The sequence below is a fragment of the Malaclemys terrapin genome, chromosome 4 (genome assembly GCF_027887155.1).
Source record: "Malaclemys terrapin pileata isolate rMalTer1 chromosome 4, rMalTer1.hap1, whole genome shotgun sequence".
NCBI classification, from domain to species: Eukaryota; Metazoa; Chordata; order Testudines; family Emydidae; genus Malaclemys; species Malaclemys terrapin.
This window is the reverse complement of record NC_071508.1, coordinates 1,528,107-1,552,250: the sequence shown is the minus strand read 5'-3', so window position 1 is coordinate 1,552,250 and position 24,144 is coordinate 1,528,107. Positions and strand designations below refer to the sequence as shown.

At 54.2% G+C, this 24,144-nt stretch overlaps 3 protein-coding genes across 3 annotated transcripts; all 3 read left to right on the top strand.

Moving 5' to 3' along the window:
* Nucleotides 1–182: 182 nt before the first annotated feature.
* Nucleotides 183–2,024, top strand: LOC128836721 (uncharacterized). The gene is made up of 3 exons (XM_054027259.1): nucleotides 183–902; nucleotides 1,071–1,221; nucleotides 1,470–2,024. The coding sequence occupies exons 1-3, from the start codon at nucleotides 295–297 to the stop codon at nucleotides 1,875–1,877; spliced, it is 1,167 nt and encodes a 388-aa protein (XP_053883234.1). The 5' UTR covers nucleotides 183–294; the 3' UTR covers nucleotides 1,878–2,024.
* A 2,190-nt stretch (nucleotides 2,025–4,214) lies between these two features.
* LOC128837488 (uncharacterized) lies at nucleotides 4,215–13,462 on the top strand. Its single transcript, XM_054028734.1, has 6 exons — nucleotides 4,215–6,811; nucleotides 7,323–7,404; nucleotides 8,541–8,567; nucleotides 9,302–9,563; nucleotides 9,745–9,898; nucleotides 12,663–13,462. Exons 1-6 carry the CDS (start codon nucleotides 6,269–6,271, stop codon nucleotides 13,167–13,169), a joined length of 1,575 nt encoding a protein of 524 aa, XP_053884709.1. The 5' UTR covers nucleotides 4,215–6,268; the 3' UTR covers nucleotides 13,170–13,462.
* A 3,674-nt stretch (nucleotides 13,463–17,136) lies between these two features.
* On the top strand, nucleotides 17,137–21,665 carry LOC128836436 (tripartite motif-containing protein 72-like). Its single transcript, XM_054026718.1, has 3 exons — nucleotides 17,137–17,241; nucleotides 17,614–17,716; nucleotides 19,872–21,665. Exons 2-3 carry the CDS (start codon nucleotides 17,683–17,685, stop codon nucleotides 20,453–20,455), a joined length of 618 nt encoding a protein of 205 aa, XP_053882693.1. The 5' UTR covers nucleotides 17,137–17,241; nucleotides 17,614–17,682; the 3' UTR covers nucleotides 20,456–21,665.
* The last annotated feature ends 2,479 nt before the right edge of the window (nucleotides 21,666–24,144 follow it).

The window sequence follows — 24,144 nt, the reverse complement described above, 5'->3', positions numbered from 1 at the left end:
AATAAATACATTGAAAAGGGGCTGTGGGTCGGGATTGAGGGGCCCTGACAGCCGTGGGGATGGGGGAGCCCCTGGCTGCGATAGTAGGGGCTGCTGGTTGGGTTTCAGGGGCACAAGCAGAGCTGTGCATTGGGGAAGCCCACAGCTGTGATAGTGGAGTCTGTGGGTCAGGGCATCGGCAGAGCTGGGGGACATAAAGGGGGAAGCTCAGGGCTGGAGGTGAGGATTAAGGGGTACCAGCAGAGCTGTGTGGTGAGAAATTTTTCACTGTTCCTTCATAATCTCTCCCGCACAATGGAGTTCCCAGAGTTAGGGGTTAGGGAGTCGGGATTCCTGGTTTCTAGTCTCAGCTCTTCCACTAACTCACCACATGCCCATGGAGATGAAGTTAGTTACACAATGTCAGAGAGACACAGAAATAGAAGCCAGGAATGCTGGCTGGCAGCCCCCACTGCTCTCACCACTAGACCCTGCTCCCCTCCCAGAGCTGGGAGAGAACCCAGGAGTCCTAGGATCTTGGCCCTCATTCCCTTAATCTTTGCCCTGCCATCATCTCAGATCTGCAAAGCTTTGACCTATGTCAGCTGTTGGCTGTTGACTCCCACTCCTCTGTCTTGCCCTCTCCAAGGCAATATTAGACTGGAGAACACTGTGGGTATTACACCAATTAGTCCAGCCGTGCAGCTCAGTGCAGTGGTGAACGGCCAAGCTGTGTCTATAGACCTGGTGCCCACCATCCGGAATAAAGTGGACATGTCCAAGGATTGGCCGCAGCAGGATCTGAGGTGGCTCTCCGACTGGTGGGACCGGGAGCAGGGCACTGAGCAGAGAAAACCCACCTGGAATACCGAGGAAATTTACAACACTGGGACTGATCTGGTGGCCAAGAATTCGTACTGGAGGTAAAAATGCAAATCTCATTTGTTGCAGCAGAAGGCAACACAAATGCACACAGAGCAGGGCTCATCCCCTCCAGCAGGGGGTGCACAGGCCCCCCCTCAGTGCAGGTTGGGGATGGGGGTCTGTCTGACCCATTCAGCCCTGCCCCATTTCCCTCCACCCCACTCCAGGCTCACCTTCTCCCTGGTGGAGACCCAGTTCCTCAAGGACATTGACGCCGATGGTGGGTGCAGGCGGAAGGCGCTGCGGGTGCTGAAGCAAATCAACATGGAGAAGTGGGTACCGCGCTACGGCAAAGTCCTGACCTCCTACCACCTGAAGGTGACTCAGACGGGGGAGTCGGGGGGGTGGTGGAAAATGGGTGATATGAGCCTCCTTGAATATAGGGGAGAAAGATGTAGAAGATTAGAGTGGGGGGGGCTGGGAGCCAGGATTCCTCAGTTCTCTCCCCAGCTCTGCGAGGGGAGTGGGTTAGAGGAGGGAGGCCAGGAGCCAGGACGCCTGGGTTCTAGCCCTTGTTGTGGGGGGTAGCAGTCTCCAGTGGTTAGAGCTGCATGTTTCTGTTACAGATGGTCCTGTTTTGGGCTTCCCACCTCAGCCCAGAGACAGAGAACTGGGCCATGGAGCCGGATGCTCTGGGGACCCTGCTGAAGGTGCTGGAGTTCTGCCTGGAGAAGAAACACCTGCCCAGTTACTTCCTGCCGTCCATTAATTTCTTCGACTGGCACCGGACTGAGGAGGAGAATTCCCTGAGGAACCTGGTGCTGGAGGCGCTCAGACTGGAGGTGGGGCTGATGAGATGCAGCCCAGAACAGTACCTGCAGCTGTGCTACGACCTGGCCAAGCCCCAAGGCCCGGGACCCTTCGTCCAATGGGCGCGGGAGCTCGACGCCTTTAGAAGGGAGCATCAGAACGACTTTGAAGAGTTCAAACACCTGAAGATATCTTTTGACACGAGCCTCTTCACGGAGCTGTGAGCAGCCTCCGCTCCCAACAGCGATAGTTGGGCTTTTATCTGAACTGACAGACCCCAGTGGGTCTGCACTTGCTCTGCATTTACACTGGGGGAACGGATCTTTTACTTCGAACCCTTGAGATACGGAACAATAAATAGTCTCAAGTTCTTTTCATAGGTCTTCTGGGTTTTGTGAAAGTCGGGCTCACATGGGGTGACTCTGGCATGAGCCCAGCATCCCCGAGATCAGAATCCAGCCCTGATCTCATTGCAATCAGGGGTGACTCCAGATTGACCCGGGGGGGGGGGGGGGGGGGGGGGCTGAGATCAGAATCCAGCCCTGATCTCATTGCAATCAGGGGTGACTCCAGATTGACCCGGGGGGGGGGGGGGGGGCTGAGATCAGAATCCAGTCCTGATCTCATTGCAATCAGGGGTGACTCCAGATTGACCTGGGGGGGGGGGAGGGGCTGAGATCAGAATCCAGTCCTGATCTCATTGCAATCAGGGGTGACTCCAGATTGACCTGGGGGGGGGGGGGCTGAGATCAGAATCCAGTCCTGATCTCATTGCAATCAGGGGTGACTCTAGATTGACCCGGGGGGGGGGTGGGCTGAGATCAGAATCCAGCCCTGATCTCATTGCAATCAGGGGTGACTCCAGATTGACCCTGGGGGGGCTGAGATCAGACCCCCGTCAGTGGAAATAAGAAGAGCCAATGGCTGGAAGTTGGAGCCGGGCAGGTTTAGACTTGAAATAAAGGGCAGATTGTTAACAAGTGACTATTGGAACAACTTAGAGCTTCATCGATTCTAAGCTTCATTGTGATCATGTATTCTGACCTCCTGTATAACACGGGCCAAAATCATTCCTGGAGCAGATCTTTGAGAAAAACCTTCAGTCTTGATTTTAAAATTGTCAGAATTTGTCTAGCCTCAACTTCCAGCCTTCGGCTCGTGTTAGACCTTTCTCGGCTACACTGAGGAGCTGATTATTAAATACTTTCCCCCCATGTAGCTACTTACAGACTGTGATCAAGTCATCCCTTCACCGTCTTGTGAAGCTAAGTAGACTGAGCTCTTTGAGTCTGTCACTAGACAGCAGATTTTCTAGCTATTTCTTTAATCATTCTCCTGGCTCTTCTCTGAACCCTCTGCAATTTATCAACCTCCTTCTTGAATGGTGGGCACCAGAACTGGACACAGGATTCCAGCAGAGATGACACCAGGGCCAAATACAGAGGTCAAATAACCTCTCTGCTCCCACGTGCGATTCCCCTGTTTCTGCTTCCCAGGAGCGAGTCCCCCAGCCTGTAAGTATGGCCTGCAGTCTTTGTGCCCAGAGACATGCATTACATTTCGCTGTATTAAAATGCACGGGGTTGGCTTACGCCCAGTTGACCAAGTGATCTAGATCCCTCTGAATCAGTGTCCTATCCTCCTCGTTGTTTACCACTCCCCGAATTTTTTGTGTCATCTGCAAACTTGATCAGTGATGATTTTATGTTTTCTTCTAGGTCATTTGAGCATTGGCCTGCTAAATCCAGGGTTGTGAGTTCAATCCTTGAGGGGGCCACTTAGGGTCATTTATAAAGATGTTAAATAGCATGGGGCTAAGAACCGTCCCTGCGGCACACCACTGGAAACAGATGCGTTTGATGATGATTCCCCATTTGCAGTTACATTTTCAGACGGCGTAACCTCATGGCCACTGAACTGCAGCCACTGTCAGACATTACTGTGTCAGGTAGACCATGTCTAGCAAAAACAGATTTGATATGCGCCATGACCCGTTTAGTCCTAGTGTCTTCTCGTAAGGTTATCTCGGGGAGGTGAGAATTATAGTCTAGGACAAGTACACGGTTTTTTCCAGCCAGTGTAAACAAATCTAGGCTTCCTTTGTTCCAGGGGGCCAGTTTTTTCCTGTGCCACCAACACGGGCTCTTTTGCTTGACTTGGCCTGTATTTTTGGCACATAGAGCAACTCTGGACAGTTTCCTCCACATCACTGTTCATGTGAGGCCGGCATAAAAGGGCTCTGGCCTTTATCTGAGGTTTTTCAATCCCCAACTGATCTTCATGTCTCCTTTTTAATGTATTTTTCTGTAACGCCTTTAACAAAATGCCATCTAGTGCGGAGAGCTCCCCTTGTATTGATAATAGGGGCTGGGAACCTGCTTTCCCACGCCCTGTGCTAACAGCCTCCGTTACTTTCTGCAGGGTTTCATCCCGAGCAGTAGCTCTGGCAATCGCCGTCCGCATTTTGTCTGAGACCGGACGGGACTTTTAAAATTCTGAGTGACGGACAAAATCTAACTCTGAACTTTGCTCCACTGCACTTTTGTCCAGTATTGCAGCGAGTGTATTTCCAACCAGCCAGCCTCTCCCACGTTTGGAAGCAATTAGCAAAGGATACATTTGGAACTGAAAATATAGTCTCTGTATTCTGGGGGGCAGGGGGGGGGCTGGCAGTGGTCAGTTTCAGCTACGTGGTCTTCCCATAAATAAAGACATGAAATTCTTTTACACCCCTGAACTAAGCCCAAAGCCTCCTGCTCTGTTTGCGTGTATTGACACTCAGTTTTTGTTAGTACCCACGACACACAAGTCACTGGTCTCCAGTTTGGACCATGGGAGCTGGGTATCTGAGTGCTGGAGGCAGGAGCACTTCTTAAGCTGTTTTCAGTTAAGCCTGCAGCTTGTGGGGGACGTGGTTCAGACCTGGGTCTGTGTTTGCAGCAGGCTAGAGTGTCTGGCTCAAACAAGGCAGGGCACTGAAGTCCCAAGCTGGCAGGGGAAACAGGCTCAGAGGTAGTCTAGGCACATCGGGTGGCAGTTCCCAAGGGGTTTCTGTGACCCAACCTGTCACAAGGACTATGCCAATATCTCCGCGGAGGTGTCCATGGACAACTTAGTTGTACTGTCCTAGCACCTAGGACTGGGACCTCTTCAATTCCATCTGTTTCTCAGACTCTTTATTATGATTTGCATCCCGTGTCCCTTGGACACCTTTACATTGTAGCGCTCTCGGAATGTTTGTACCCCCCTTGTCTGTTGGCGAAGGGGCAAGTGATGAACTCCTACACCATGGCATGAGAACGTCTCTCCTAGGTATGTTATTTCCATTACACTGAATTTACACTGGTTTGTTTTAGCTTTAGCCCGGCACCTCTGCTCTCTCCAGAGCTGCTCAGTGCCTCTGCTCGTGCTGTTTGACTGTTTTTTTCCCTCCTTCTTTTTGTACCCTGGTAGGGCTCCCCTGCCTCCCTCGGTTCTTGTCCCTCGACAGAGAGCAGAAGGGCAGAGTCGGAAGTGCAGGCAGTGCGCTGTTTAGTGGGATTGTGCTATCAACCCCATCTGGCTGTGGGCAGATGCAACACCCCATGTCTCTGTTCTGTGTTCACACACGTTAGTAAGGATATAAGCGTATCAAAAGTCAAACGGGCCAACAAACCCCCAAATTCTATCTCAGGCAAATCGACAGGCCTGAATGCTAGATTCCCCTCACTACCTCTGAGTAAAAACATCTCTCCTCACAAGGATGAAACAGGAGTGCGCTATACCTAGGGTGACCAGATGTCCCGATTTTATAGGGACAGTCCCGATTTTTGCGTCTTTTTCTTATATAGGCTCCTATTACCCCCGTCCTGATTTTTCACATTTGCTGTCTGGTCACCCTGGCTATACCTCAAATTTCTCTCCCGTTTCATCGTTCGCCTCTCTGCCAGAGAAACTGAAACACATCGGCTGCTCCAGGACCAGCTCCTGTCACGACTATCACTACCTTCGGATGTCTTCCTGTTCGCTGGATCCCATTGTTGCCAATACAGAGGGAAGCGCTGTTCAAACCACCTCCAGTGTCCCACAAAGTTTTAACTCTGGTGGGGCTGTTCATTGCTCCATCCTTCCCCCCGGCGTCTGTTCTTCGTTCATTTGCTCCTGGTACCGGGTGTGGTCAGTGACGGCTCGACGCTCTCCACAGCTCTGCTTTATCTCAGTGTGGTTCCAGCCAGCTGTGCAACACAATACGAGCGTCACCGCATCCCAGGCTGGGAGCTCGGCCCTTAAAGGCACCACAATCCTACACCCTGTGTTAGACAGGAAGTCAGATTAGAAACTGTGAGTCTGAGTCCGAGTGGAATTGATCTCCGGACTGACACTTTCACTATGACAGTATTATGGGTGCGTCATTTTCAGTAAGTCAGATGCCAAAGGTCCCTCTGGCACAGATAACCAGTGTACTCCCCTCCCCCCATACACACATACACACCACCGCACAGCTCAGCGACAGCCAGGAAACAGCTACGGCCGGGAGAGGAAGCATCCTACAAGAAGTGCAGAGCTGAACTGCACGAGTTTGCCCAGTGACTGAGGAGGGCTCAGCCCTGCCAGGACCCACCGGTGCCCCCCGGGGATGGCTGGCGAATCCCAGGGTGGGGCCCAGGGGCCAGGAGAAATGGAAGAGGAACAGGCTGAGTCTCGTACAGTCGCCCAGGAGTTCCTTGACTGGTTCTTGGGGACCCACGTGTACCCCGAGCAAAGGGAACACCAGAGAAGGGAGCAGGAGTGCCGGCTGGTGCAAGCGCTGGTTGGCAGGATCATGGCTCTGGTGCACGAGTGGAATGTGCAGCTGTTCACTGGAGAAGCCATCCTGGTGGGCGGCCAAGCCCAGGACCTCCACGTCCGGACAGAGTCCAGCAGCAGCGACTACGACTTCCAGGCCCCCATCCAGTACAGGACGAACGTGATCCTGCTGGGGACCCTCTACAGCCCCCCGGGCACAGAGCTACATTTCCTGCCTTCCTGGCTGAGCCTGAAGCCTGGGGTGCCGGTGTACCGCTGGGAGAACAAGCTGGTGGTGGATTATAACAAGGTGACCCTGAGAGACATCTTGGATGGGAAGGTTCTAGACTTGGACCTCACGGAGGAAGACATAAAAGAAATAAACAGGCGACGGGTAAGTGAGATCGTATCAGAATGTGTCCTACAGAGTCATCCACACACCCAGCTCTACCGGTGCCCCTCACTCCCGACCCGCAGCCCCTGCCAGCCCAGCCCTGCCCCCCCAGCTCTGCCGGTGCCCCTCACTCCCGACCCGCAGCCCCTGCCAGCCCTGCCCTGCCCCCCCCAGCTCTGCCGGTGCCCCTCACTCCCGACCCGCAGCCCCTGCCAGCCCAGCCCTGCCCCCCCCAACTCTGCCGGTGCCCCTCACTCCCGACTCGCAGCCCCTGCCAGCCCAGCCCTGCCCCCCCCCCAGCTCTGCCGGTGCCCCTCACTCCCGACCCGCAGCCCCTGCTAGCCCAGCCCTGCCCCCCCCAGCTCTGCTGGTGCCCCTCACTCCCGACCCGCAGCCCCTGCCAGCCCAGCCCTGCCCCCCCCAGCTCTGCCGGTGCCCCTCACTCCCGAACCGCAGCTTCTTTTTATTTTGGATTAAAGCATCTGAATAAATTTAATTTCACCCTTTTCAGAGGGATCTCTGGAGGAGCGGCATCGATCCATTCCTGGTAGCTAGAAAGTTCCATGAATTTGTCGAGAATGCTCTGGCCGAGGGTAAGTGTCTGGCTTAATGTTAATCCATTGGTGCTGCGTTCATTAATCAAGGCCTGTAACTAAACCGATAAATAAACCCTGTGACGCTCCTCAAACTGCTCCCCAGATATTGTAATATCACAGTCCCGGCTCTCCCACGCTGCTCCAGCAGATCCCTCCCCCACATGTAACCCAGTCACTGCAGCTGGGGGGCCGGGGGGTCGTTCTCAGGGGCTATTGCCAGAATTAGCCCTGTGCAGGCGTTTCCCGAACTCTGTATTTCCTGGGCCATACTACAGGCCAGGGCGTGAGTTACTCCCGGGCCTTGCACCCGTCTCCTTCCTTCCAGAGCTGGATTTTTTAGCTATCCCTGTTAGCAAGTTCCAAGATGGCGAGCGCTTTCAAGGAAAACGTCCGGTCCATGGCAGTCAGGGTCCTGGTCCCCGCATCGATCCATCTTGTCATTCCCGACCAGGAGGGCTTTTGACCCGAGCAGTTGACCAAATCTGGGGAGCTGTTGGTTGTTCCTGTTAGGAGGAGAAACTGATGATAAGAGTCAAGTATTTTCTTTGATGCAATCTTGTTCGTTGACAGCGTTTATGCATAAAGTCCTGTTTCCCTGAACGCAGTCGGAATCAAACAGAAAACCAGTTTTCTCTGCTCACTGTTTCAAACCTGCCTTTCCCAGGGTTACCAAACGTCCGGGGTTTTCGTTCTCTGTCCGGGTGAATTTCTGAAATAACAGGAAATGTCCTGGATTTTTGCAGAGCAGAGGCTGTAGGTCAGGAGCCCTGACTGGTGCGTCCCAATGGGTCCCTCCCCTGCATCCACATCGGGGTTGTCGGGATCTTCTTTACTGGGTTAAAAATCCTCCCCGTAAGCGAAGGGCTTAATCAGTGGAACTGCTGAGTGAAGAACAGGCCCAGCTGATCGTATTTCCAGTGCGTGTTGATTTCAGCCCTTCCGACAACCCGTGGCTGTAACTGGGAGCTGGCCAAGACTGGATTAATATCGACACACAGAAATCTGACTTCTTCCAACCCTGCAGGAATCTCGTCATTTTCTCCCAGTTTTACCTTTGCGATCAGCCTTCTGTACAAGTATCTGAGTGGAATAGATTTTAACGAGACCTTTTCTTGCCCCATCTCTGTTTTTAGAGAGAAGAAACCCTGTTACCGGCATTAGTAAGTATAAAAGAGATACAATACGGCGCTCTGTACGCGGAGAAATTACAAGCACCACTTATGAGGGAAATGCAGAAGGGAAAACTGTTAAATTGAATAGGATAAAATGGGAAATAAATTTAAAAGGGGGCTGCAGGTCGGGAGTGAGGGGCACCGACAGAGCTGGGGGGGGCAGGGCTGGGCTGGCTGGGGGCTGCGGGTCGGGAGTGAGGGGCACCGGCAGAGCTGGGTTGGTGGGCAGGGCTGGGTTAGCAGGGCCTGCAGGTCGGGAGTGAGGGGCACCGGCAGAGCTGGGGGGGCAGGGCTGGGCTAGCAGGGGGCTGCGGGTCGGGAGTGGGGGGCACCGGCAGAGCTGTGGGGGGAGCCCAGGGCTGGGCTAGCAGGGGGCTGCGGGTCGAGATGTTTTCTGCACTGGCAGAGATGTTTTCTGAGAAATTTTACCCTGTTCCTTCTTAATCTCTGGCACAATGGAGTTCCCAGAGTTAGGGGTTAAGGAGTCGGGATTCTTGGTTACACTCTTCGGTTCTTCCACTAAATCACCATGTGCCCATGGAGATGAAGTTAGTCACACAACGTCACAGAGACTCAAAGAAAGACAATAGAACCCAGGAGTCCTGGGATCTTGGCCCTCATTCCCTTGACCTTTGTTCTTCCATCATCTCAGATCTGCAAAGCTTTGACCTGTGTCAGCTGTTGGCTTTTGACTCCCACTCCTCTGTCTTGCCCTCTCCAAGGCAACGTTAGACTGAGCGACTTTGCAAAATGCTCTGCCGTGCAGCTCAGCCTGGAGGTGGACGGCCAAGCTGTGTCTATAGACCTGGTGCCCACCATCCAGAATAAAGTGGACATGTCCATGGATTGGCCACGGCAGGATCTCCGGTGGCTCTCTGACTGGTGGGACCAGGAGCAAGACACGGAGCGGATCAACCCCACCTGGAATATCATGGACATTTACAAAACTGGGACCGATCTGATGGCCAAGAATCTGTATTGGAGGTAAAAATGCAAATCTCGTTTGTTCTAGCAGAAGGCAACAAAAACACACACAGAGGGGGGCTCATCCGCTCCAGCATGGGTGGGCAAAGACACCCCCCCCTCGGTGCAGGTTTGGGATGGGGGGTCTGTCTGAGCCTGTGCTCCCATTCAGCCCTGTCCCATTTCCCCCACCCCATCCCAGGCTCACTTTCTCCCGGGCAGAGACCCGACTCCTCAGGGACATTGACCTCGATGGTGCTGGGTGGAGGCGGGAGGCCCTGCAGCTGCTGAAGCAAATCAACATGGAGAAGTGGGGGCCGCGGTACGGCAAAGTCCTGACCTCCTGCCACCTGAAGGTAACTCTGACAGAGAGGGCGGAGTGGGAGGGGGTGGGGAATGGGTGATAGGAGCATCCACGGGTATAGGGGAGAAAGATCTAGTCGGTTAGAGCAACAGGGGAGGGAGAGCAGAGAGGGCTGGGTTCTCTCCCGGCTCTGGGAGGGGAGTGGGGTCTAGTGGTTAGAGCAGGGGCGGGGCTGGGAGCCAGGACTCCTGGGTTCTCTCCCGCTCTGGGAGGGGAGTGGGGTCTAGTGGTTAGAGCTGCGTGTTTCTTCTTCCAACTGTTTCACTCTGGGTTCTCCATCTCAGGTGCCCATGCGCCCCAGATGCCTTTGTTGGGAGAATTTGGGTAGCAGTGCCCATTCTGCCAAGCGCGCACTCCAGACATCCTCGTGCCCCATACCGAGGATATATAGAGGTGCCCGGATGAACCACCCTCAATTCCTTCTCCACCCCCTAATGGCCTAAGATGGAGCATCCAGCGTGTCCGCTTCACCTTGGCTTAGCTTAGCCAAACCTCCAGTTTTAGTTACAATTAGAGTGCGGTGCTGTTTAGCTCACCTCATTTATTTCTTTATACTTGGGGGGGGGGTTCCGTTTAATGTTCCCCTTGCCCCCTCCCTCCTCTGCCTGCCCATTCCCCTCCAGTCTGAGAGGTTTTTGCTCTGGGGGTTGTCACTGACTTGGTATGCCGGGATCCCCAGGATTCCAGCTTCCCCGGTCAGTGACGGACATTCCCAGTGTAGCCGCTGCCTGAGATACCCCCAAATCCCAGCAAAGTGCAAAATCCGCTCAGCGGTTAAAAGGAGATCTTGTAAAAGCTGGAGATTAAATTTAGGCTCTTCACGATGGAGCTCTCCCTCTGACCAGCCTTGGGTCCGGGCCCAGGTACCCCTTGGACATTGGCCTCTGAGTGAAAACAGTGCCCTGTTGACCTCAGTCCCCTCAAATCCCAACCAGATTTTCCTGACCTGAGGGTTTCCAGAAGTTGACCTCTCTCCGACCACCGCCAACAGAAAGTGCAAGAAATTCTGTTCGAGAGGAGGTCTGGGTTATCAATCCTTGGGAGACGCCTTCCTCATTCCTTGGACAAGAGCTCTTCTTCGTGCATATCCTCTGACACTATTGATTCTGAACAAGATCAAACGAGACAGAGTCACTCTAGCTGCACCAACTCACTCGAGCCAGGTCTGGTTCTCTGACCTGATTCGTCTCACTTCTGGTCCAGCTGCAGCGTCTGGTCGTTTCCTGTCTGCTGCTCCAGGACTCCAGTCGGTCTCTCCGCCCCAGAGTGGCCATTCTCTGGTTCAGAGCCTGGCTTCTCAGTGGCTCTCAGGGACAGAGGTTTCCTGCTCAGCAGAGATAAAACAGATACAAAGATCTCTACTAGCAGCACTTACCTTCAGAAACGGAAGAGATTTTACCCTTGGTGTCCCCAGTGACAGTTTTCACCGGTTCATTCTTCCCTCTCCGATGTTCTTGATTATCTGATGAATTTAGAGAAATCAGGTCTTTCTGTGAGTCCCGTCGGAGTTCGTTTGGTGGCTATTAGAGCCTCTCATTGCCCTGTGCAAGGATTTTCAGTCTTTGGTCCAAGAGGTGAATCTAGTTGAACCGCTCAGTAATAGTGACCATAATGCAATTACATTTAGGGGGATCATTAAAAACAAGACCCCACCACTGCAACATTTAACTCTAATGGGGGAACGACACAAAAATGAGGCAATTAGTTAGATGGAAATTCAAAGGAGCTGTACAAGAGTGAAATTCCTGCAAGCAACATGGGGACTGTTTAAAACACCATAACAGAGGTGCAGACTAACCGTATACCCCAAATCCGAAAAGACAGTAAGAGGACCAGAAGACTAGCACCCTGGCTAACGAGCAGAGGTGGAGCAATGGAGAGAGGGAAACAACAGGGTCCCCCAAGGATCTGTACTGGGACCTGTGCTGCTCAACATATTCATTAATGATCTGGAAAAGGGGGTAAATAGTAAAGTGGCAAAATTATTCAGGATAATTAAGCCCAAAGCTGGCTGCAAAGAATTACAGGGGATGTCACAAAACTGGGTGACTTATCAACATTGATAAGTGCAAAGTAACGCACGTTGGAAAACATAATCCCAACTATAAATACATAACAATGGGCTCTCAATTCGCTATTACCACTCGAGAAAGAGATGTTGGTCACTGTGGATAGTCCTCTGAAAACTTCCCCTCAGTGCGCAGCAGCCGTCAAAAAGGCTACCTGTGTGTTAGAGACTATTAGGAAAGGGATCGAAAACAAGACAGAAAATGTTTCATCTTGTGCAGGGATTCTCGAACTTTTGTCCTGGTGACCCTTTCACACAGCAAGCCTCTGAGTGTGACCCCTCTTATACATTAAAAACACTTTTTAATATATTTAACACCATTGTAAATGCTGGAGGCAAAATGGGGTTTGGGGTGGAGGCTGACAGCTCGCGACCCCCCCACATAATAACCTCACGACCCCCTGAGGGGTCCTGACCCCCCAGTTTGAGAACCTCTGGGCTTGTGGGACGTCACGGTAGAGAAGGAACTGAGGGCGGTTTGTCCGCACATCTCTAGGTATCTCGATATGGGGCACAAGGATGTGTGGAGCTCACGCACGGGCAGAACAGGCGCTGCTACCAAAAATCTCTGCTCGAAGGCGCGGGGGGCGCGGGGGGGGTGCGCACCTGAAGTGCAGCACCGTCGGGGCCTGGTTCTGGGAGAACTCCAGTTGCTGCACATGGTGAGTAACTTCTCCTTCTCTTGCAGATGGTCCTGTTTTGGGCTTCTGACCTCAACCCAGAGACAGAGCACTGGGCCACGTTGCCGGATGCTGTGGGGACCCTGCTGAAAGTGCTGGAGTTCTGCCTGGAGAAGAAACACCTGCCCAGTTACTTCCTGCCTTCCATTAATTTCTTCGACTGGCACCGGACTGAGGAAGAGAATTCCCTGAGGAACCTGGGGCTGGAGATGCTCAGACTGGAGGTGAGGCTGATGAGATGCAGCCCAGAACGGTACCTGCAGCTGTGCTACGACCTGGCCAAGCCCCAAGGCCTGGGACCCTTTGTCCAACGGGCGCGGGAGCTCGACGCCTTTAGAAGGGAGCATCAGAACGACTTTGAAAAGTTCAAACACCTGAAGGAAGGAAAACAGCCGGGACAGGGAGCTGCGAGTATCTTCTTCGCCCAACACAGACACTTGGGCTCGTGTCTGCAGTTAAATATGCTACGCCAGGATTTCTTAAACTGGGGGTCGGGACCCCTCCAGGGGCCGTGAGGTTATTACATGGGGGGTTGTGAGCTGTCAGCCTCCACTCCAAACCCCGCTTTGCCTCCGGTATTTGTAATGGTGTTAAATATATGAAAAAGGGTTTTTAATGTATCGGGGGGGTCACACTCAGAGGCTTGCTGTGTGAAAGGGGTCACCAGGACAAAAGTCTGAGAGCCCCTGGTCTACGCTAACTTCACTTGGCTTTGGATTTATCCCGGGGGAACAGAGTCTGCTTAAAAACCACGAGACTCGATTTAAAACACAATGTTTTTAAACAATAATAAATGCTGGGTTCTGTTTATTGGCCTTCAGAGTTTTGCAGTGGGTGTCACGTGGCATCGCTCTGGGTTGACCCAAGGGGAGCTGGGATCAGAATCCGGCCCTGACCCCACTGCAGTCAGGGGGTGACGCCGGTTTGACCCCGGGGCGGCTGGGATCAGAATCCAGCCCTTTGGGAGTAGAAACCGAACCTCGGTTCTCCTTTCGCCCTCGAACGCCGTTCGTCCGTGGCTCATTACAGCACGTCCGTTTCCTTTCCGAAGGCCCAGCCCGCCCCCTCACTCCGCACGCCGGGCTCCAGTTACACTGGTCACAGAAGTGTTGTTACAGTTCAGTCTGCGTTGTCTCGGCAGTGTTGTCGGCTCTAGCTTGCGTGTGTGCCCGCTCCACACCTTCAGTGTGTGGTGTAACGTGGGCTCGTTCGCCACGGGCCTAGAACGTGCTAGAAAACCCCTGCCGACAGCGCTCCTTTGAAAAGCCGGTTGTTCTTGCCAGGCTGTCGTACCAGATTCATTTACACCGATGTCAACAGGCTGCAAACGGGATGGGGTGAGTCCGCCGCGCTCTGCATGCACCAGGTTTGTGTGTGGTGAGGAATGGGGGGAGGGAGGGGTGTGTGGGGGAGGGATGGATGGAGGGTGGGTGGGCGGGGGAGGGATGGACAATTCAGACCACACTGAAATCACACCCAACAGCTGGCACATCTGTGCTGTTTGCCCCCTTCTGGCTCCCACCCCACCCACCCCCCGGTCTGTTCCCCCTCCCCTGCCTGGCAGTGCTGACACCTGCATTTCCACTGGCTTTTATTATACAATTCTGGGTGATTTCACTCCATGCTTCTCCCTCCCCAGCATGCCCTCCTCCCCGTGTCATCACCCCCCGACTTCCCCCTCCCTGTTAATCCGCAGCCCCACACACACCCCGACAAAGTGTCACTTAGCAAATGGGGAAACGGGGACACTGACACCCCTACACACTATCCCCACCCTGCTCCCCTGGGCATGTGGTACACTTTGGTGGCAGTAGTGGGATAGTGCCAAGGGTGCCCATACACACAGATGTCCCCTGGTGACAGAAGTGAGATATGGCGCAGACACACATCCCTGTGCACCGAGGTGCTCCCTGCTGTTAGTAATGGGATACTGCACAGAGAGAGACTTTCCACCACATGTGCACACACAAGGGCCCTGGTGGGCGAGGTGGGATAATTATTCCTACAAAGTCACCACTGGAGAACCAAACTTGTGATATGCCCCACTCTAGGTGTATTCAGATAACTGTGATATGACATTATTCCACTCTTCCTGTTCTCTTCCCATATACGATGGGCTCACTAGGGATATGTCAGAAAGTTAACACCTGATTTTCATTACAAGAATTGCAAGTTTTCATCTACAGGTCGTTAAAGCCCCTTGTGTGGTTTCTACAGTACTGATGTCTTCAGGCTGTAAATACATTTCTGGAACCAATAACACATCACAATTACACATCATTAACAAAGGTACTGAATACCTTGAGGACAGCAGCCCCCAGTTGTGCCTATCCATTTGTCTCTTGTGTTCCACAATTGTTGTTTTCCACAGTCCCATGGTGGATTTTCCAGTTTCTTGGTATCTGAAATATGTAGGGAGTCCAGTAGCCAATTGTGTAAGTGGGTTTCACTTTCAGACGTTTAGTAATCCTTTCTTTTTCTAGTTAATGAACGGTTGCAAAGACTTCATGCTCCTATATATACATGTGGGTTTGTATGATCATAACAGAGTCTTTACGCTTTATATCACTTGATTTGCTCTGCCCGTGTTGCTAACGTCTCACTCATGCTCAATGCTCGTGTTTTGGGCCCACGTTCAATGAAGTAGTTAACCATGCTCAAATCGCACAGCTTCACTCAGTGTCCAGTATTATGCACCATGAGTACACGTAGGGGCTGTTTCCATTTTTCTTTGTAGCTATCAGGAAGATATTCTCCTCGCTGTTCTATTTATTGAAAATAGTGTGACACGAACACTGCCTGTAAGCTATGCAAATAAGTGTCGAAAAAATCACCTCCAAATTCCTGAGGTTCTTTCATATCTCGTCTCATCACACGGCGTCGATTAGTAACAATCCTTTTGTTTCCATTAATGTTACCTGGAAGTGTAAAAACTACAGCTGTCAAGCAATTAAAAAAAATCACAATTAATAACGCGATTAAAAAAGTTAATCATAATTAATTGTGCTGTTAAACAATAATAAATACCATTTATTTACATATTTTGGATGTTTTCTACATCTTCAAATATATTGATTTCAGTTACAACACAGGATACAAAGTGGAGAGTGCTCACTTTATTTTTGATTCTAAGTATTTGCACTGTAAAGAACAAAAGAACTGAGTTTTTCAATTCCCCTAATACAAGTACTGTGGTGCAATCTCTTTATCGTGAAAATTGAACTTGCAAATGTAGAATTATGTACAAAAAAAAAACAAACAATGTCAAACTTTGGAGCCTACAAGTCCACTCCGTCCTACTTCTTGTTCAGCCAATCGCTCAGACAAACAAGCTGGTTACATTTGCAGGAGATAATGCTGCCCGCTTCTTGTTTACAAAGTCACCTGAAAGTGAAAACAGGCGTTTGCATGGCACTGTTGCAGCCAGCGTCGCAAGATATTTACGTGCCAGATGCACTCAAGATTCATAGGTCCCTTCATGCTTCAACCAGCCTTCCCGAGGACACGCGTCCATGCTGATGACGGGCTCTGCTTGATAACAATCCAAAGCAGTACAAACGACGCAGGTTCATTTCCATCATCTGAGTCAGATGTCACCAGCAGAAGGTTGATTTTCTGTTTTGGTGGTTCGGAAATTTTAAATGACACAGGTCAGGGTGTGGTTTAATTACATTACAGACCCATTCAACGATGTCTTTTGTCATCCCAGGCCAATAGTACCTTGAGGTAAGCACCGTTCTCATGTTGACAACTCCTTGATGTCCACCGCGGGGATTGTCATGGTACATTTCCAAGAGTTGTGGGGCTTGTTCCTTGGTGTGCACGATGACAACCTTTCTTCCTTTGGCGGCATGGAACAGTGTCCCTTCTGCTGATCAGAGAAGAGAGAGACATTGATGATCACAGAATAATAGGACTGGAAGGGACCTCGAGAGGTCATCTAGTCCAGACCCCTGCACTCATGACAGGACCAAGCACCATCTAGACCATCCCTGACTCGTGTTTGTCTTACCTGCTCTTAAAAATCTCCAATTACAGAGATTCCACAACCTCCCTGGGCAATTTATTCTGGTGTTTAACCACCCTGACAGTTAGGAAGTTTTTCCTAATGTCCAACCTAGACCTCCCTTGCTGCAGTTTAAGCCCCTCGCTTCTTGTCCTGTCCTCAGAGGTTAACGAGAACAATTCTTCTCCCTCCTCCTTGTAACAACCTTTTACGTACTTGAAAACTGTTTTCATGTCCCCTCTCGGCCTTCTCTCCTCCAGACTAAACACACCCAGTGTTTTCAATCGTCCTCCTAGCTGAGGGTTTCTAGACCTTTTCATGACGGTGTCACCCCCCCGCTAGCCCCTGCCCAGAGCTGGCAGGAGAGGCTGACTCCAGCTGGGGCAGGAGGAGGGCAGCGGCTTCCGCCCGAGTCCCTGAGCCTGCTCGTGCAAGCTGCCAGTTCCTGCCCAGAGCAGAGCTGGAGGCTCCCGCCCAGCCTGAAAACGAAAGTGAATCTGCCTGGGCCCAGCTTCCCCGACGCCCGGCCTGGGACCCTCCAACCAGGGCTCCAGGCTCCAGGCTGTGCCCAGCTCTCGGAGGTGGGCTGGGGTCTCCACTCCTGGGTTCTCGCCCCGGCTCTGGGAAGGGAGGGGGGGCTGGTGGGTTAGAGCGGGGGGGGGGGCTGGGAGCAGGACTCCTGGGTTCTCTCCCTGGCTCTGGGAGGGGAGTGGGGGCTGGTGGGTCAGAGCAGGGAGGGCTGGGAGCCAGGACTCCTGGGTTCTCTCCCGGCTCTGGGAGGGGAGTGGGGTCCAGTGGTTAGAGCAGGAGGGGCTGGGAGCCAGGACTCCTGGGTTCTCTCCTCAGCTCTGGGAGGGGAGTGAGGGCTAGTGGGCAGGGCTAGTCTCTTTCTCACTTAACCGTCTTTAGTTCCCTTTTCCCACCTTTGAATCTGTCTGTGATTTATCCGTCAGGAAAGCCCCAGATCTTCCCCCACCTCCGCCTCGTCCTGGCAGCCGCTCGCTGAGACTCCTGAAACCAGAATGTTGAAAAATCTCGCCCGGAGCAAGTTCCCTGGTAAGCCGGAGCTTTGCAGCTCCCGCCCGGTGAGCCAGGCCGGCGGCCCGTCCCCGCCACCTCTGAAATGCCGTGTAAACGCGTCGCGACTTCCAGGCCCCACAGCGGCTCGGGGGGGGGACGACAGGGGCGGGCGGGCGGAAGAGTTGCAAAAAAGAAAATATTAATTTCTGGAGGCACAGAGATGCAGAGATAAAGCTACAGGTCGGTCATGGATTCCGTGATTTTACGTGACCTCCGTGACCAGCCCCAGGCAGCCGGGCCCGGGCGTCCGAGATTGATTGTTTATTGCCCATGACATTTACTAAAAATACCCAGGACACAATCTTAGCCTTATGCAGAAAGGTTGCTCCCGTCAGTACAGAGCCCCCTAGTGCTGCAGTGGGGCATCAGGGCCGGCCCTGGCTGCCAGGGGAGAGCGCCCCCTACTGAGTCCTGCCCTACTGCACCACCTAGCACCGCACTGGGGCATCGGGGCCGGCCCTGGCTGCCAGGGGAGAGCGCCCCTTACCGAGTCCTGCCCCACTGCACCACCTAGCGCCGCAGTGGGGCATCGGGGCCGGCCCTGGCTGCCAGGGGAGAGCGCCCCCTACTGAATCCTGCCCCACAGCACAGCGCCCCCTACCACAGCCCTATTCCACTCCCTGCAGCACCCTATCTTTCCCTTGGAGGTCTGTCCAACCAGTATCCTGGCCCAGTGGTGTTCAAACTTTTTTTCTGGAGACCTAGCTGAAGAAAATTGTTGATGCCCGTGACCCAGCGGAGCTGGAGATGAGGGGTTCAGGGTGTGGGAGGGGCTCAGGGCTGGGGCAGAGGGTTGGGGTGCAGGAGGGGGTCAGGGCTCTGGGGTGGGGCCAAGGATGAGGGGTTTGGGGTGTAGGAGAGGGTCAGGGCTGGGGCAGAGGGTTGGGGTGAGGGCTGTGGAGTGGGGCTGGGAATGAGGTGTTCAGGGTGTGGGAGGGGCTCAGGGCTGGGGCAGAGGGTTGGGGTGCAGGAGGGGGTCAGGGCTCTGGGCTGGGGGTGCAGGCTCTGGGGTGGGGCCAAGGATGAGGGGTTTGGGGTGTAGGAGAGGGTCAGGGCTGGGGCAGAGGGTTGGGGTGAGGGCTGTGGAGTGGGGCTGGGAATGAGGTGTTCAGGGTGTGGGAGGCGCTCTGGGCTGGGGCAGGAGGTTGGGATGCGGGAAGGGGTCAAGGCTCTGGGTTGTGGGGTGCAGGCTCTGGGGTGGGGCCAGGGATGAGGGTTTTGGGGTGCAGGAGGCAGCTCTGGGTTTGGGGGGGTCAGGGCAGGGGCTGGGGCGTGATGTGATCAGAACACAGCTCAAAGCAGCTGGGATTGGGATAAACACAGACAGCGCCTCTCCCGACCCTACAGTGCTGATATTCTCTGAACCCCGCACGTCCCCTTCTGCACCCTGCCAGAGCCAAACGGGAGCTGGGGCCAGCCCGGGGTGGCTGGACAGGGGAATCGCCAGCAGGCGCAGAGCAGAGGTGGGATTTCCCTGGATTCGGCACTGGGTGGTCCCGTGTCCAGGTCTGGTGCCCACCATTCAAGGGGGCTGTTGATAAACTGGAGCGGGGTCAGAGAAGAGCACGAGAACGATTCAAGGGTTAGAAACCTGCCTTAGAGTGAGAGACTCCGGAGCTCGGTCTATTTACCTTAACAAAGAGAAGCTCCAGGGTGCCTTGATCCCAGTCTGTAATTACCTACCTGGGGAACAACCAGCATTTAATAACAGTCAGTCAGTCTAGCAGAGAAAGGTCTGGCACGAACCATTGCTGGGAGTTGAAGCTAGACAGATTTAGGCAGGAAATAAGACATACATTTTTAACCGTGAGGAGAATTAACCTTGGAACAATTTACCCAGGGTTGTGGTGGATTCTCCGTCAAGGACAACTTTTTAAATCAAGACGGGAGAGTTTTCTGAAAGCTCTGCTCTGAGAATTTTCATCTAGGGCAGGTCTCTGGCCTACATAACCCAGGAGGTCCAGACGAGATGATCACAATTGTCCCTTCTGGCCTTGGGATCTGTGCCTAGAACCCAGGAGTCCTGGCTCCCAGCCCCCCCTCCTGCTCTAACCCACCAGCCCCCACTCCCCTCCCAGAGCTAGAGAGAGAACCCAGGTGTCCTGAGCCTCGGTCCCTTTTCACTTTCTAGAGAAGGAAGTTTTATCCCTGGACCCGGACACGGCTCACCCTAACCTGGAGATCTCGAAGGACGGGAAGGAGGTGACATGCGTCAGTCAAGGAAAGTTTGTCGACTCCAGCCCGAGGAGATTTGACACAGCGAACTGCGTGGTGGCCAAGCAGAGCTTCAGCGCGGGGCAGCACTACTGGGAGGTGTTCGTGGGCAAGAAGCGGCGCTGGAACCTGGGGGTGGTCTCGGACCGAGCCAAGAGGCAGGGAAGGTTGATCGAAGTGAAGTGGTGGCCGTGGCCCCCTAGCAAGGTCTGTGCCGAGGGCTACTGGCTGATTGGCTACGACCAGCAGAAGGCCAGGAAGAAGTACTGGATATTTGACACCAATCCATGGCCCCTGGATATCTGTCCCGCCCCTGAGATCATCGGGGTCTACCTGGACTACACGGACGGGGAGGTCTCCTTCTACAACGTCGATCACCACAACACGCTGACCCACATCCACACTTTCCACACATCCTTCAACAACAAGCCCGTCTACCCCATCTTCGACCCCTGCTGGCACGACAAGGGGGGCAACACGCAGCCCCTCAAAATCCTCTGAGCTGCCGGCTCTGTGGCATCCCAGGGCACCTCGTCCGATGGCCACCGCTCGGCATATTTCGCTCTGCCCCACCTGGGGACTTCCCTTGTCTGTGGGCCGAGGAAAGACAGAAATTGCCACTCTGTCCCAGAGACGGGGGTGGGTCTCTCCAGCTCGGTCACTTATCGTCGCCAACTGCTTCAGCAACCCCCTCGAGGACAGTAAGAGAATAACCCACCCTTATTGGACATTTCTTCCTGACCGCCAATAGGCAAAGGTGGGTTTAGAGCCCTGAAGCATGAAGATTGGGAGCTCTCAGGCCATTTTGCTCCTAACAGAAGTGGGGATGTTCTCATTATCCCTATAAACCTCCACTGGTTTTCTGACCCCTCTCGGCTGCTGCGACATCCTGTAGCAGTGAGTTCCGCCGGCTCGTCGGTGCTGTTCTCTTGTACGGCGCTAAGAAATCGTTAAACAAGCTGGGCCGCTGCATGGCATATGGGAGACACTTTACGGTATTATTAATGCCAATATTGTATCATTGCGATGACTCTGAGCAGAGAGGCCACATACAGGATCAGTGAAAACGTCATGATTTGCCAAGGATGATGATGATGTTTATATGTGTACATCACCTTTGTATCACGAGTTACAGGTAGGTGGGGTAGATCTGTATTTCCAAATGTGTGCTGTGTGTCTGAGTGACACCTCCGGATGATTGGCAGCAGCACTAGCCACTCTGTCCGATGGCCTATTAAAGGCCATCAGCTGGACAATGAAGGCACTTGGAGAAGCCATGGAGGGACAGGCCTGTGGACAGGAGACTTCAAGAGCTTCTCCATGCCCATGCGCTGTGTGTTTGGGACAAAGACATATGAGCCACATGGCAAAGGACATAAAAGGCAGCTGCATCATCTCCAGTTTGTCTTCAGTCCTGCTCCTCTCCGCCCTGGAGTCACGTCTCTAGAAACGAAGCTCTGAGCAAGGACTGACTGACCCATCCGAGCAGTGGGTGACTCCAGAGGGACTTTCAAGCCAGCAACCTCACCAGCGCTGCTAAGAACCTGATCTATGGACTTGGAAATCTCTGTATGTATCCGAGGGCTTTACCATTTCACATCACTCTTCCTGTTCTTTTCTTTTCTTTTCTTTTCTACTAAACCTTTAGTTTTAGACACTAAAGGACTGGCTGGCAGCGCGGTATTTTGCATAAAATCCAAACTACGATTGACCTGGCAATGTGGCTGGCCCTTTGGGGGCAGAAGAACATTTTGTAGATATGTGCAGAGTTTTTAGATAACTTCTCACTGGACTGGACCTGGGTGCTGGCTGGGACCAGAGAACTGGAATGCAGGAAAGGGGGAGGGGGGGTGATTGCTTTTTTCAGCTTCTCCATAAGCAGGGTGGGGGATCAGGGAGCACCGTGTGTAACAGGTTGGGGAGTTTAACTTCAGTGTTACCCACCAGCCTTGGGAGGAGCTGCTCACCCTTCTGCAGCCTGCCCTGACCTTGGCATTCCCAGTGTGGGCTGCCCCAGGCGCCCCGCGTCACACAAGCCAAGAGAATAATTAGGCTCCCTCGTTAATCTGGGGCGCGGCAGATTGACATAATCATTGAGCTCGCAAGAGCCAAAGCCCTAAAATGTGGCTGTGGAGTTTGCCAGGCTGCCTGGGGCCAGATGCCGGGAGTTGGCTCAGTCCCATCCATCCCCGAGGCATTGGCCTCACTCCCCTGGGCTGTGATGTTTGTGTCACCGCTACAAGCGCTGGAGAAAGCACCCCCCACGGCCGGCACTCCCGGCTTTCAGCTCTATGGCCACGGGGTTTGGGGTTTGACCTACTGCAAAATCCTCCTTGGAGACCCCAAAATATTGCCCCCCAGAAATCCCCACAGAGGTGTGAGGGGGTCTCGGAGGGGGGATCGGGTGGGGCTATTTAAACAGTTCCTCTGTTGGCCACGGGACCAAGCCCTGCGCAGGTCAGGGGAAGCCACATCACACCCGTGAACCGTTTCCCAGCGTTCTCACCCAGACGGGGCCAAACCCCACTTTTCACACCGTCTCGCTGCCTCGGCCAGCCGGAGAAAGGGGGGTGGGGAAGGGCCATTTCCCCTCCCTGTTTCCCATACTCGGTAACTTGTTCCCGACTGGCGAAAACTGGGAACCAGGCAGCCCCCTTTGCCTGGTTGATCCCTAGGTGCCCACCACAATGTAAACGTTAAATATAAGAGCTCAGCTCGTGGGATCGCAGCGCTGCAGCCCGGGCAGGACCCAGCCCTGGCTCTGCCACCGCCCTTCCCAGCCCCACAGCCCGTTACAGCAGGAGTCAGTGTCATTAGCCCCCCTGGCCAAACAGGCAAACTGAGGCACGCTGCCATGAAGCGACTCGCCCTAGGTCACCCAGCAGGCGGGCGGAAGCGCCAGAAAGAGATCCCAGGTCCAGCCCTGGCCCAGGGGAGTGATCCCAGTCGTGTGAATCCTGGCGCCTGGGGCTGGGCCCGGGTCGTCCCTGTGGACACGGGACACGCTGCCGTGGAAAAGGTCCCATGGGGACGGGCAAAGGACCAGCACGGACGGGCCCAGGCCTGGAACCGGGAGAAGTGTCTCAGCCCCATTTTCTTTCCCAATGGGGCACAAAGGAGCAAATGGCCTCCGAACTTTGGGTTACTTGTGAGATTGAGCTAATGGGGCCAGACCCCCAGCTGGTGAGAGTCAAAGGGGCTGGGAACCAGGACTCCTGCGTTCTCTCCCCAGTTCTGGGAGTGGGGGCTGGTGGGTTAGGGCGAGGGGGTCTGTGAGCCAGGACTCCTGGGTTCTCTCCCGGGCTCTGGGAGGGGAGTGGGGATTAGTGGTTAGAGCAGGGGGGCGCGCTGGGAGCCAGGACTCCTGGGTTCTCTCCCTGGCTCTGGGAGGCGAGTGGGGGCTGGTGGGTTAGAGCCGGGGGGACTGGGAGCCAGGACTCCTGGGTTCTCTCCCCAGCTCTGGGAGGGGAGTGGGGGCTGGTGGGTTAGAGCAGGGGAGGGGAGGGGGGGCTGGGAGCCAGGACTCCTGGGTTCTCTCCCTGGCTCTGGGAGCAGAGTGGGGACTGGTGGAGCAAGGGGGGCTGCCTCTTAGATGGAGGGTTTGCTGCCTAGCTCCCCTCCCCTCGCTGGGGCAGTTCCCCGCTGTCACACCCATTACAGAACCTCCCACGTTCAGACTCTCAGCTCCAGTGTCTCCTGCTGCACGTAACCCTGGCACCGGGACCCCCAGGGCTCCTTCTTTGATCTAGGCTGGTGCCCCCTGCGATCGCCGCTGTCGCCCCCATTCCCGTCCGCGGGGTCCCCGCTGAGCTGCCCACACCAGGCTCCCCAGCAGCCCGGGCTGCGAGCGCGGAGCCAGGTCCCCCAGCCGCAGTCGCCCCAGGGCCGGCTACTGGGCAGAGAGAGCCCCCAGCCCGGCGGCCTGGGCTGAGGCGGAGTAGCTGTAACGCGAGCTGTGACCAAAACAGCAGCAGGTCGCACACCAGAGCTGGGTGCAGTCAGGGAGGCCCGAGGAGGAACTGGCTGTATGGCCCGTGCCAAGGGGCCCGGCTGGGGCTCTCCACACGGCTCTGGGTAACACAGGTTGGCTAAACGCACTCCCTGCCCTCCAAGTCCAACACCGCCTTAATGCACCCCCAGATCTGTGGGGCGACTGCTCCGTGCACCCTCCCCCCCCAGCTCCAGATCTC

What these genes read in the sequence shown, in the direction of transcription:
- LOC128836721 (XM_054027259.1), top strand. Translation starts at nt 295, where the DNA reads ATGGAGTTCCCAGAGTTAGGGGTTAGGGAGTCGGGATTCCTGGTTTCT. An exon ending in GCCAAGAATTCGTACTGGAG is followed by an intron (nt 903 to 1,070) that starts GTAAAAATGCAA and finishes ACCCCACTCCAG; the next exon opens with GCTCACCTTCTCCCTGGTGG. An exon ending in TGACCTCCTACCACCTGAAG is followed by an intron (nt 1,222 to 1,469) that starts GTGACTCAGACG and finishes TTTCTGTTACAG; the next exon opens with ATGGTCCTGTTTTGGGCTTC.
- LOC128837488 (XM_054028734.1), top strand. Translation starts at nt 6,269, where the DNA reads ATGGCTGGCGAATCCCAGGGTGGGGCCCAGGGGCCAGGAGAAATGGAA. An exon ending in GCCAAGAATCTGTATTGGAG is followed by an intron (nt 9,564 to 9,744) that starts GTAAAAATGCAA and finishes ACCCCATCCCAG; the next exon opens with GCTCACTTTCTCCCGGGCAG. An exon ending in TGACCTCCTGCCACCTGAAG is followed by an intron (nt 9,899 to 12,662) that starts GTAACTCTGACA and finishes CTTCTCTTGCAG; the next exon opens with ATGGTCCTGTTTTGGGCTTC.
- LOC128836436 (XM_054026718.1), top strand. Translation starts at nt 17,683, where the DNA reads ATGTTGAAAAATCTCGCCCGGAGCAAGTTCCCTG. An exon ending in CGCCCGGAGCAAGTTCCCTG is followed by an intron (nt 17,717 to 19,871) that starts GTAAGCCGGAGC and finishes TTCACTTTCTAG; the next exon opens with AGAAGGAAGTTTTATCCCTG.